This window comes from Misgurnus anguillicaudatus, chromosome 24 (assembly GCF_027580225.2).
Source record: "Misgurnus anguillicaudatus chromosome 24, ASM2758022v2, whole genome shotgun sequence".
In the NCBI taxonomy this organism is placed as follows: domain Eukaryota; kingdom Metazoa; phylum Chordata; class Actinopteri; order Cypriniformes; family Cobitidae; genus Misgurnus; species Misgurnus anguillicaudatus.
The window spans coordinates 21,438,283-21,451,561 of NC_073360.2; the positions used below are offsets into that span (position 1 = coordinate 21,438,283).

The following is a 13,279-nucleotide window of genomic DNA, read 5'->3' on the forward strand; positions in this document are numbered from 1 at the left end:
AATGAGTTCTATACAGAACGAAGATGAGGCTGCGGGAATGCAAACTGAAGTCGAATGTTTGCATTTGTTTCACGTAGCACAGAAAGAAAAAAACCCAGCCAGCTTTCGCAGGTGCAGGGGTTTGGCCCGGCAACGGCACTGACAATTACAGTGCATGTTTGTACTCATTAGCCGCATTTGCCGGGTGTCGTGCCCTCCCCAGCTTTGCTGCGCTAAGAACGGACATCAGCGAAAAGCCTGCCAGCTGTCTGTTCTCCTCTGTTCACATTTTTAATCACAGCCGCGTTGAGTCCTACCATTTGATTTATCAGTCAATAGATGCAACACCTGTGGTTTGTTTAGGGACGTGGTGAGAAACAAAGAAATTGTTTGCATGCGTTATTGAACGTTCTGTCTCTCCCTCTCTTTTTATTCTCTCTCTTTCTCTCGGTGTAGTAATTAAACTAATTGGGATCTTTGTAGGTAAGATAAAACATGTAAGATCTCTTTAGTTTCTCCTAGAAAGCAGTGAGAATGAATCAAGACTTGAAAATGGTTTACCAAAAAATAAAAATGTATTTAAATTTTTTATTATTTATTCTTCCTCAAGTTATTCTAAACCTGTTTATAATGCTTTCTTCTGTTGAACACAAAAGAAGATATTTTGAGAAATGTCTTTGCTTTTATGTGCATATAATGGAAGTCAATGGGGCCCGATGTTATTGGGTTATCAGCCCTCTTCAAAATATATTTTGTTGTGTTCTGCAAAGGAAAGAAAGTCAAACAAGTTTAGATTTAGATTTAGTCCGAGAGCTTGTTGACCCTTCATTGAAAATCTACGTACGGTATACTGTCCATGTCCAGAAAGGTAATAAAAACATCATCAAAGTAGTCCATGTGACATCAGTGGGTCAGTTAGAATGTGTTGAAGCATCGAAAAAAAATTTTGGTCCAAAAATAACAAAAATTATGATTTTATTCTCTTCCGGTTCTGTTGTAAAGCGCATGCGCAAGACTAAAGTCACATGACTGCAGTGATGCGGCTGACTTGTTATCCTCAGTTATCCTTTTTTTCAAACTTACAGCATGCGTCTCCTCAGACTGTAAACGAAGCTCAGGCGCACAAAAAAACAGCTGGGGCGCACCAGATAACACGTCAGCCGCGTCGTACGTCATCCGCGTCACTGCAGTCACGTGACTTTAGTCTCACGCATGCGCTTTAAAACAGACGCCGAAGAGAAGACAATGCTGAATAAAGTCGTAATTTTTTTTATTTTTGGACCAAAATGTATTTTCGATGCTTCAACACATTCTAACTGAACCACAGATGTCACATGGACTACTTTAATGATGTTTTTATTACCTTTCTGGACATATACAATATACAGTACATAGATTTTTTTTAATGAAGGGTCAACAAGCTCTTGGACTAAATCTAAAACATCTTAAACTGTTTCCGAAGATGAACGAATGGTCTTGCGAGTTTGGAACGACATGAGGGTGAGTAATTAATGACATTATTTTTGGGTGAACTATCCCTTTAAGTCTCCTGATTCTCACATTTTGCACTTGAGAAAATAACCCCTCATTTGAACCATCATTTGGATCATCTACAAATAATTTCAATAAAAATTCATCTCTGGCTCTTTGCAGAGGTTCCCAGAAACGACACCTGTCCAGAGCTTCCTGAGATCTCTAATGGCTGGAAGACAACATCTCATCCTGATCTGGTGCATGGCACAGTGGTGACATATCAGTGTTACCCGGGCTTTGAGGTGGTGGGCACTGAAATGCTTATGTGCCAGTGGGACCTAACCTGGAGTGGGGATCTGCCCAGCTGTGAAAGAGGTAAACTACACATACACAAAATCACACTCTTGCCAGTAACTATCCTTCGTAAAAATCCATTTGAACCCTACTTCCAAAGCAGTTATTGATCAAGAGAGATGCTTTGCAGAAGAACTAGATAAGCTTTTAAATTCTATTTGTGTGCCTGTTCTCCTCTCCGACTCGTTCCCGTTCCAGAAGAGACGTGAAGTGAAGAAGTGCTTTTATTTTAAGTGCGACCAAACGGGTGAAGCAGATGCCGTTTCAATTTACAGCCTCTCTGCTTGCACCTCGTGAACTTATTTTGCAATCATTTTCATTTCGCTGACAACATCCAGCTGATGCAGTGAGTGTTTGATCTAAGGTGCAATCAGGACACCACAACTTTCCTTTGTTGTTGCCAAAGTGTTTGGAATTAAATCTTTTCACCTGGCTATTGTGTTGTCTGGAGTTGCTCTGTGTGAAGGTCTACAGCTGCAGTAAAAGTCTGGGCCTGTCTTCTCGGACTCCTGTTGCTTAAAGCCGGGGGACTCTGTGACCCTGAGCCCGGTTCCCAGCACTGTCCCTTGCAAAACAGCGGGGATCTTTGCCTGGTTCAACGCTCTCACCTACAATTCAAACATCATTAACTCACTCTCCTCTCTTATATCGCTATCCTGCACCTCTACTGCTGGGGAGAGAATTGGGTTTGGAGCTTGGTGGAGCGGAGCGTAGTAATCTTTTCATTATATTTCACTGTGTGCCCGTACGCTGGCCTGAGATCAAAGTCACATGTTTATATCTTCCCACTGGCTCTAATGCCACTTGCCTTACTCTGTACAAATACATTGTGGGCTGTCTTTATTTGTGGAAGCACATGCATGATGTGAGAAGTCAAAAACAGGGAACAAAACAGAAAGCACATTTAATAAAATGAAATGATGGTCCATATGCCGCAGATGTGTTCAGATTGGGAATTTCTTGCAATGGCTTAGTCAATCATGTATGGACTATTACATCATGCACATGCTTGTATTATAATTGTATGTTATACTATAATACAGGAATGATACCGATTACTGCTAGAAATCCACACCAAGGTCATACTGTTAGTTTAATTCAAAGAGAACATGAATACCTACACAATGTTTACCTTAATGTATTTTGACCTACCTTTGGTTAAAGGCTTCTACTAAATGCATTAATTAATAATTACAAATAATAATAATAATAGTGTCAATGTGTGGTAAATGCATGCACAAGGTAAATAATTCTGATACCAGTATTTCTACTTTAAAGCATTGGCGCCACCCAGAGGTGGAAGTGAGAACTACAAGTCAACTTGTTAATAGTCACATAAAATATCTTTCTTAAAAGGATAGTTTACCCAAAAATGAAAATTCTGTCATCATATACTAACTTTTATGTTGTAACAAACCTGTATAAATGTATTTGTATTCTTCAAGTAATCCTATTAAGGAAGTGAATGGGGCTCATGATCGGTTTGGGTACAAACATTCCTCAAAATATCTTCTCTTGTGTTCATCAGAACAAAGAAATGTATACAGGTTTGTGACAACATAAAAGTGAGTAGATGATGATGACATTTTCATTTTGGGGTGAACCAACCCTGTAAATTACTAAAATATCTAAAGCAGGGATGGGTAACTTCGGTCCTGGAGGGCCGGTTGTCCTGCAGAGTTTAGCTCCAACCATAATTAAACACACCTGAAGCAGCAAATTAAGGTCTTACTAGGAATAGGCCCTGTCCCAAATGGCACACTCCGGACTTGTGGTCCTCCTCAGAGTCCACACTTTGATGACATCATGTAGTGCAGACTTAAGGGACCCTTTTTGCAAGTCCACGTGAGTGCACCGGAGTCGTATTTTGGGACAGATTTGAGCGGCACGCTGGAAATAGAAAGAGAATTTGCCGTCAGTGAACTCCTCCCTTCTGTCGTCTGATTGGTCTGACTGCTCTTTCGCAAGGACTTCTGAGTTGGTAAAGTGCGCAAAGCCTGCTGCAGTGCGTGCTTCGCCGAAGACCACATCAAGGGTGCAAAGGGGGCGCTGATGAGTACACTTCGGAGCGAGAAAATGACAGACGGGACACCCTTACGGACTAAGCTAGTTTGCGCAATTTAAGGCCACGACACTGAAAAACCACATAAAGTGTGCCATTTGGGACAGGGCCATACTAGAAACTTTAAGGCAGGTGTGCTGAGGCAAGTTGGAGCTAAACTCCAGGACCGAAGTTGCCCATTCCTGAGCTAAAGTATGCCTAAATAACAAAAAATCTATTGGCCTACTTAAAAACAACTCAAATGTATGTCCCAGAATCAATCTGCATCACAGTAGAGACCAAACAAGACAGATGTTGTATACAATTCAAGAGGATGAACAATAATGTGTGATATTTGTTTTGGCTGGGCCAGTTCTGTCATGTCCAGACCCAGGCACAGTGGAGCACAGTCGCAGGGTGATGTCAGGGCCGCGTCTCATCGTTGGCTCTACCGTACAGTACATCTGTAACAAAGGCTACTCGCTGTCAGGTAACAGCCTCCTCTCCTGCTACCACCGCGACTCCACCGGCCCCAAATGGAGTGAGAGACTGCCTAAATGCATTGGTGAGCACACACACAATATTTAGATTATGTATCCTTATTCTATGTCTGATTCATATTTGTAAATGTAATTTGTGTTGTAGCCGATACGTATGAGCCATGTAGGAACCCTGGCAGACCTGCCTACAGCATCCAGAGCTCAGACAAACACATGTATCAGGCAGGGGAGACTGTACGCTTTTCCTGTCTCAGTGGATATGAGCTCCAGGGTGAGCCTGCTCTCCGTTGCGTCCCCGGGCACCCATCCAAATGGAGCCGCGCGCCCCCTGTGTGTAAAGGTACTGTCCTCCAGTGTCCATTGTGTTTGATACATAGTATATAGGCTACTAGCTTGTTTGTAGTGGATGTTTAGTTATTTCTATGTTGTTTTGGTATGACAAACAGCCTTTTCTCGTGTGTTTAAAGCTCTCCCTTTTCTCCCAGCTGGAACACTGGAGTACATAAATGAACGCAGGATAGATGGTAAGAACTTTTAACCTTTGTATTTTGGGTATCCTCATATACATGTTAAACAAAATGTTTATGTATATACTGTAATGTGTGACTTTTTATAGTGGCCAGCGCAGACTTTAGTATTGAGGGAGCAAGTGTGGCTGTTTCCATCTTCATCCCAGTGGCCGTAATCCTTATTATCATCATGTCAATATATTTCTACTTTTCAAGGTAAGTTACCAAAAAAATCTGTCTTTTCCATGTTTAAAGGATTAGTCAATTTTCTTTAAAAAAAATTCAGATAATTTACTCACCACCATGTCATCCAAAATGTTGATGTCTTTCTTTGTTCTGTCAAGAAGAAATTATGTTTTTTGAGGAAAACATTCCAGGATTTTTCTCATTTTAATGGACCCCAACACTTAACACTTAACTCAACACTGAACAGTTTTTTTCAACGGAGTTTCAAAGGACTTAAACGATCTCAATCAAGGCATAAGGATCTTATCTAGCGAAACGATTGTCATTTTTGACAAGAAAAATAAAAAATATGCACTTTTAAACCACAACTTCTCTTCTTTCTCTGGTCCGGTGATGCGCCAGCGCGACCTCATGCAATACGTTACCACGTCAAGAGGTCACGGATGATTTATGTGAAACTACACCCCAGTGTTTACAAGTGTGGAGAAAGAGGGCCGTTCCAAAGTTATTGTATGTGGAATGATACTAATTAATGTCTTTGTGTCAGTTTATTGTTTAAAATGGTCCGCAAATGTGCGTTTCATATATGTAACACGTGACCTTTCCACGGCATTACGCAATTACGTGAGGTCGCGCTGGCTCGTCACACAGCCGGAGGAAGACGAGAAGTTGTGGTTTAAAAGTGCATATTTTTTGTGTTTCTTGTCAAAAATGACAATCGTTTCGCTAGATAAGACCCTTATGCTCGTTTGAGATCGTTTAGAGTCCTTTGCCATTTTAAACTGCATTAAAACTGTTAAGTGTTGGGGTCCATTAAAGTCCATTAAAACGAGAGAAATCCTGAAATGTTTTCCTTAAAAACATAATTTCTTCTCGACTGAACAAAGACATCAACATTTTGGATGACATGGTGGTGAGTAAATTATCTGGATTTTTTTAAAGAAAATTGACTAATCCTTTAAGTGCTATAATTGGGTCCCCAGTGCTTGTACCAACCTAGAAAATGTGAAAAAGATCAACTCAGTAACTTAGTTTTGGTAAACCATTCTCTGTAAACATGTGAAAAATAGGTCATTGAAATTTGGCTCCCCTGGTGATGTCAGAAGGGGATAATACCGCCCCTTAATCTGCATTATCCAAACACGACACAGCCATTTAGTGCAGAGATCAGCTCTTTTGCAATTTAAAAGACACACCCCAAAACGGTACATTTTTGCTCACACCTACAAAGTGTCAATTTTAACATGTTATAATAAACTATATGATATTGTGAGCTAAAACTTCACATATGTACTCTGGGGACTGGGATTTATTTGACATCTTAAAAAAGTCTTATGAAATGTCCCCTTTAAGTGTCCAAACACATTTTGGGGTTATGAAAACTGATCTATGGGTTGAAATTAGACCTACACATTTTTTCTGTGAACTAGATGCACGTTAAAAATGTTTTACTATCCATAAGCAAATGTCTTGAGATTTGAATTTGTGAATTCAGAATTTATCAGAATGAATGTGTATCGATTTGTACAAATGGAGACATATATGTAAATAAATTTTTTTATTTTGTATTCAAATATCAAAATCAAAAAAGCAGATGTGCATTTGTGGATCAGGTGACACGCCTGAGTTTATCCCGTTCTGTTTATTTGGATTTCAAGACTTTATTTTCGCTGTTTAAAGCATTTTATGAACCAAATACAAACAACTATCAATGAATGAACGCACATAGCGATCCCACTGAATGATGATTTCAAACACCTCTTCTCTGACTTCTCTGAAAATGAATAATTGATAGTTGTCTGTTTCATCTCAGGGTGCAGGGGAAATCGCTACGCCTATCCATGTCAACATCACCACAATACGATCACATCCGAGGAGAGGCTTTCGAAAACCCCATTTATGAGAATGCGGTAAGTACAGTGTTTGATCCCCGAGAGGCTGGCAGACAATTTCTATAAATGAATCTACATCCTCCTCATTACCGCTAATAGAATCTTCTCACACATATCACATCTATTTATGGTGATTTGGGTGGCAGGACTGAGAGGTACTCAGGTGTAAAGTCACATCTGCACTTTGAACACCATCTGTGTTCCCATATTGCGGGTTCATTTCTGTTATCTAATTAGCTGTAAAGTGCCATTCTGGAGTTGAAATGAAGAGCCACACCCTCATCATCTCTTCATCTCATCATTAGTGTAGTGTTCACAGGCTTTTATTTTCACTGAGCCGGAACGCAGAAGAGAAAGTGAGATATTAACCTCATCATTGCAGATTCTGTTGGCGCATCATCGCCTCTGCTTCACCTGCGCTCGTTGTTTAGTATTCACTTTCAACTTAAAGGGTTAGTTCACCCAACAAAGAAAATCCTGTTTTGGTTTACTTTCTCTGCATAGACGGTTTCATCAGACCCACGCCTGTCTGAACTGACCTCTGGATAGCTTGTGTAAAATAAAAATGTTTTGGTTTCCAAAGGCGAGGGGAGACCGTGAGCATGGGTCTCCGCTGTGTGGATTTGTGAGCAAGGCAAAAATTTAAGGATTTGTAGTAGGGCTGCACGATTTGGGTAATTTTTCCCATTGCGGTTATTGATGCTAATATTGCGATGTGCGATTTCGCTTATAATAAATGGTATCATGAGTCAACTTGATGGGTTTTAAGGACAATCCACACACAGTTTAGTGATAATGCTAAAATGTGTAGAAATGTTTTCGTATTGCCACGTGATGTAGCAACTGCTCAGTGTCAGTAATCCTAAATCCAAAATACCGCCATACAACAGACGTAGAGTTTTTTTTTTTAGCTACCAGATCACTGTCAATCTCCTCTGCATCCATCTTCGCTCTGGTATTTCCGCGCAGCGCACACACAAGTGACGACGCACACCACACACGTGCATGTCACACATACACTACTTTTTTGTTTGTTTTTCTTTCTTTTTTTTAAACAGCATGGAAAATCATCAAACTGTTATCAGAAAGTTTGTGTTAACAAGTCCACACATTTATTTATTTAATATAATTGCAACATTTTGCTGTCATATAATCGCACAGGCTGACATCGCGATTGCGATGCGATTAATTGTGCAGCACTAATTTGTAGCTAACATTGTATACATTAATTTAACACAGTAAGGTTAGGACCGTGTAATGGTTGATACGCTTTAGCTATGATTTAAACTAAGGTCATTTACTGGTTATTTATTTTGCTAGTTACTAATTATATCTTCAATCATGTAATTAGATTACTGTACAATTTACTTTCTCCAAAAAGTATTTAATTTCTTATTACTAATTACTTTCTAAATCCTATTTAGTAAGTGATACAAAGTTAGGCTTGAAACGGCTCGAATAAATCATATAAAAATACATAACTGGTCCAATTCTCACTATTAATTACTTTTGCCTCAATATAGTCCTAATTACTGCTTATTAATACTTAGTAAAGTAGTTGTTAAGTTTAAGTATTGGTAGGAAGTGGGTAGGATTATATGGAGGACCACAAGAGTCATGCAAAATGTAATAAAGAACTTCAATATTATACCTGGACAATAAAAAATAGCAATTAATAGATTTGTTCAAAATTTCATTAATTAATCTATAAATAAATAGACAAAGTTACAAAAAAATCATTATGTAACATTTTATTAGGCAATAAAAAGTGAGATTATAAAAATAACGTAGAAATGAAATATTAATCCATTAATAAATAGTTCAAAGTAATATAACAATTTACAAAAACAACATAAAACACTCTGTAAGTGCATCATTTTAAATTGCATTTATGAATTCTTAATTAAATGGAATTTCAAAATGTATTTAAAATAAATAAAATAAAAGAAAACTAAATAACTGGATTTATAAATTGAACTACAAATACAGGTTTAAATTAGGCATTTAAAAGGGCATTTCCGTTTAACATTTCTGTTTTCATTTCACGATGGTTCTCCTTATTCTTTTCGCTATTCAATTTGCTTTTCGTTTTAGCCTCTCTATTTAGTACACCGCACTAAAAAATAACCAAAGAGTTTCAATATTTGTCCTATTTAAAACTTGACTCTTCTGTAGTTACATCGTGTACTAAGACCGACGGAAAATTAAAAGTTGTGATTTTCTAGGCAGATATGGTTAGGAACTATACTCTCATTCTGGCGTAATAATCAAGGACTTTGCTGCACTACCATGGCTGCGGGAGGCGCAATGATATTGCACACTGCCTGAAAATAGTCCCCTGCTACTGAAAGTTACTAAGGGGACTGTTTTCGCTGCTGTGTGGTGTCATTGCACCTTCTGCAGCCATGTTATATAACCTCGATGTCTTGACTATTAACTAAGAATGAAATCAAACGTTGATGCTCTTAACCTTATAGTTAGATTATGTGGCTTTAGCCTGGTTTTCACTGACAGGTTCACGTATGACCTCATTGGTTTCTTTCATCGCCATCAACCATTAAAACCCACATCAGTCGACAATTTCACACAAAAGCTTTGTTTGAGGGAAAAGAAACATCTTATAAGTTCCTTATGAGAGTAAACAATGCCAAAATATTGACATTTTTATGTAAACTGTTCTTTAACTCACATTGAAGATAATCTTCTGATATTTTGCTCTCTGTTAAGTTGCTCAATCACATTATTTTTCTCTCTTTGTTCCTGCATGCCTAAAGAACAATGAGGTGAGTATTTCTGTCAGTAACACTGAACTCATATAAAAATCTATTTCTTTCTGAACCTGCTGCTTCTGGCCTGTAGACTGCAGGTTATTCGCACCTCTTATGTACTGTGCTAGTGTCTCTCCAGACCTTTATATAGCACTCATAACACAGTCCCAGAAGCACTCACTGCCTGTATATACTAAACAGCTCGATAACAGCCTCTAGCCCTGAGGGCCTGGTCTGTGTTTCACTGTATGTAAGTGTGTAGCTGGGAATGTTAGTGTGTATGTGTGACTGTTTGTCTGCACTAAAGCCCTGAAGTCATGTACATTAAGTGTTTCAGTAAGTACACATGATGCAAACTGAAGCTCGTGAGTTGCTTTCTCATCATGACTGTCTTGTGTTTATTTTTACAAAATTAAATCTGTTATATCCGTCATCTGCACCTCTTGTGTTGTTTAATGTAATTTTTAGGATTATTTTGTGTTGCGTTTCAATTGTGTTTACGTTTTACGTTTCAATACTTATCACAGTCATCACAATGTCATTTATTTTTAAAATTACATTATTTTTCCAACAAAGTTACTCTGTACTTCCTCCACCTTACATCATGTTTTCATTATTATTTTTTAAGTTAATTTCATGCTTAAGTTGCATGGTATTTTTGATTTGTACAGAGACCTATGATTCAAACCAGCCACCAGAAGTACTCTCTAGGATTCTGTTGTAAAGAAAAACCCTGTAAGGAGAGTTGATATTGGAATAGCATCACATGGACAACGCCATGAAGGTTTGAAACACTGGTGTAGGCTGTCTCCATCCTCAGTGTCTGTCTGTTAAGTTATAGATCAAGTTACGGCTTGGATTTGTTACATGTCCCAACCCTCACACAAGTTTGTAAACTGCTTTTTTATGTATATAAATGTGACCCTGCATCACAAAATCAGTCATAAGGGTCATTTTTTTAAAGATTTATACATCATCTGAACGCTGAATAAATAAGCTTTCCATTAAAGTATGGTTAGCCGAGACACAACTATTACTGTGGGTTCACACCAGACGCGTTTGAGGTGTCAAATTTGCGTCTACCGCGCGTAGTTGGACGCTTGAACATTTTGACTTTGGGTTTACACCAGATGCAAGTTGACCGATTTGCGCAAGATAACATACAAAGTCAATGCAAAGACGCGATCAGACGTGTCCTTGCGTGGAGCGATGCGAATGATGCGATAAGGGCGTTGCGTTTGCCGCAAAAACACGTGCTATTCTTCGCCCAAGTTGAAAATATTCAACTCGAGCGAAAAATTTGCATGACACGAAGTTAAATCCCACGAGTAATCTAGAGCGATGCCCCGCGTTTGGTGTGTACATAGCATAAGTGTATTCGCTTCATTTGCGCATAAAAAAAACGTGCGTGAAATTCTAGTTATCGAGACATTCACGTGGAAATTCACGTCATGGGAGGGGCTTCTGCGACTCCGCTCGCTTCCTGTAATCACGCCACTACTAGAGCAAGCTCCTGATTGGTTAACGCAGTGTGTTTTTCCGCCAAAGTAACTTGCGCGTTTCCCGCGGCAACGCTCAATTCGCGTCATTTGCGCGAACTAGACACGCGAATGAACCGCGGCACGCTAAACGCTCCATTTGCACCGCGAGACCTCCAGACGCTCGTCAACGCATCTTTACATTGACTTAACATTGAAATCACTCATGCTTGATGCCTCTAGCCCTGCTGGTGTGAAAGCAGCATTAGAAAATCTGGAATCTGAGGGTGCAAAAAATCTAAATATTGAGAAAGTTTTCCAAATAAAGTCCCTAGAAACTGCGTCCACTCACAAAAAGACACTTTTGATATATTAAGGGTAGGAAATTTACAAAATATCTTCATGGAACATGATTTTTACATAATATACTAATGATTTTTTGCATTAAAAAAATATATAATTTTGACCCATTCAATGTATTGTTATAAATTTACCTGTGACTTATGACTGGTTTTGTGGTCCAGGGTCAAAATGTATAAGGTATATTTATATAATTTGTTGTTTTTGTTTGTTTGCTCTACAGGATACGAGAGAATATGAAGTCTCCATTTAAATCAATCAATGGTCATTTAGCATGGAGGACCGCAAGCCTTTCTCTGCCTTGTGGAAGATTTCCTCTCACATCTTGTGTAGCCACCTCTGCTCTTAATCTTCCTTCCTTCTCATCCTTTCCCACCTGCTGTAAATACCATCTTTGCTTCGGAGGACTTTCACAAGCGAAGAGTGCGGACAACATGATATTATTTTTGTAGAGCTTCGATAGCCATGGCCTAGCAGAATCGCTTGTACAGTTTTTACCCGAACCGAGCCAAATTCAATAAGTAATTACAAATGAATGAAGTTGTGTCATTAAAGTGATTAATGTCTCTCTAAACTGATGGATTTATTTATTTACTTTATCAATTGTGTTATCTATCTCACAACCAAAATAACTCGAAATAATTCATGATCTACACGGGCAGCAGTAAAGCATCTGGATTATAAATAAAAAATGTTTGTGGCCTAATGAAATGAATAAAATTCACAACTGAATAAAAAAATCGTAAGCAACTTATGCATGGGTTACAGCTTATTCATTACTATTTTAATTTCCCACGCATCATGAAAATGTTTTATTAGAAGACCTGTGAGTATCAACCTTCACAATTTCACAAAATCTAGTGCTGTGCATGGGAACGTGTACATGGTTCTGTATCCAATGTGAAGTGGTTCCCTGTTTCTTAAAGGTTGTCTCAAGCTTATCCTTAATTCTGAGCAGCCTGTGTGTGTACAATGTCAGACTAAGACTGTTGGGTACAATAAGTGATGTCTACCTGCTCTAAATGTTTGGATATATAAGCCAAAAGTTCAACTACATGTACAGGAAATAGGCCTATGTGTAATTCATCCCTGTTCACCTTATAAATTGGCTCTAATTTTTTGGTTTTGTTTATTTTTGTATGTTTTTATACACATGACAAAACAATTGACTCTTTCACTCTTAATCTATAAATATCTAAGAATGTACATACAAATTTGTATTAGATATGGCTTAAATGTGTGTATATATGAGGTTTATCTATTATAGAATAGATAATTGTTTATTATTTGATACTGTCTGGATCATCTATGACGATTAAGTACCTGTTCTCCATATGAATGTTGTCTCTACTGATAAAAAACACTTTGTGTAATTAGCAAAAGCTGCCAAAAACACATGACTTGCATCGTGGGTGTATGTTTCAATGTTTCACTGTCTCTCTGAACATCAGAGTTTAAGGAAGCTAAGAACGAACATTACATGTATGAATGGTTTAAGAGTCTTGATTAACTCTGTACTTAATACAGAAGTGTTAAATAAACCCCTTGACAGTCTTCACTTTGAAATAATCATATTTTTGCTTTACTGTACTGTACTGTAATTATTTACTACACCATTGTCAAAGCATACGTTCAATTAAAAATGATATCCCATCGAACTTTAATGTTGGATTTATTTAACACATTACTTTATTGTTTGTTTTTGTAAGGGAAACATGACATGTTAGGTTTTAAGATAT

At 38.2% G+C, this 13,279-nt stretch overlaps 1 protein-coding gene across 8 annotated transcripts in view; it reads left to right on the forward strand.

Moving 5' to 3' along the window:
• The window catches only part of sez6b (seizure related 6 homolog b), a 287,195-nt gene extending 274,002 nt beyond the window's left edge, over positions 1-13,193 (forward strand). For 3 of the 8 annotated variants that reach the window (XM_055196551.2, XM_055196545.2, XM_055196546.2), the window contains 8 exons: positions 1,633-1,827; positions 4,221-4,412; positions 4,493-4,687; positions 4,815-4,871; positions 4,964-5,072; positions 6,856-6,952; positions 10,374-10,486; positions 11,764-13,193. In XM_055196551.2, coding sequence (XP_055052526.2) covers positions 1,633-1,827; positions 4,221-4,412; positions 4,493-4,687; positions 4,815-4,871; positions 4,964-5,072; positions 6,856-6,952; positions 10,374-10,451 — 923 coding nt within the window. In that variant the 3' untranslated portion in view covers positions 10,452-10,486; positions 11,764-13,193. Of the gene's footprint in view, positions 1-1,632; positions 1,828-4,220; positions 4,413-4,492; positions 4,688-4,814; positions 4,872-4,963; positions 5,073-6,855; positions 6,953-9,708; positions 9,718-10,373; positions 10,549-11,763 lie in introns of all 8 variants that reach the window. The other 5 variants (XR_008642430.2, XR_008642429.2, XM_055196548.2 and 2 more) reach the window with 5 other exon arrangements.
• The last annotated feature ends 86 nt before the right edge of the window (positions 13,194-13,279 follow it).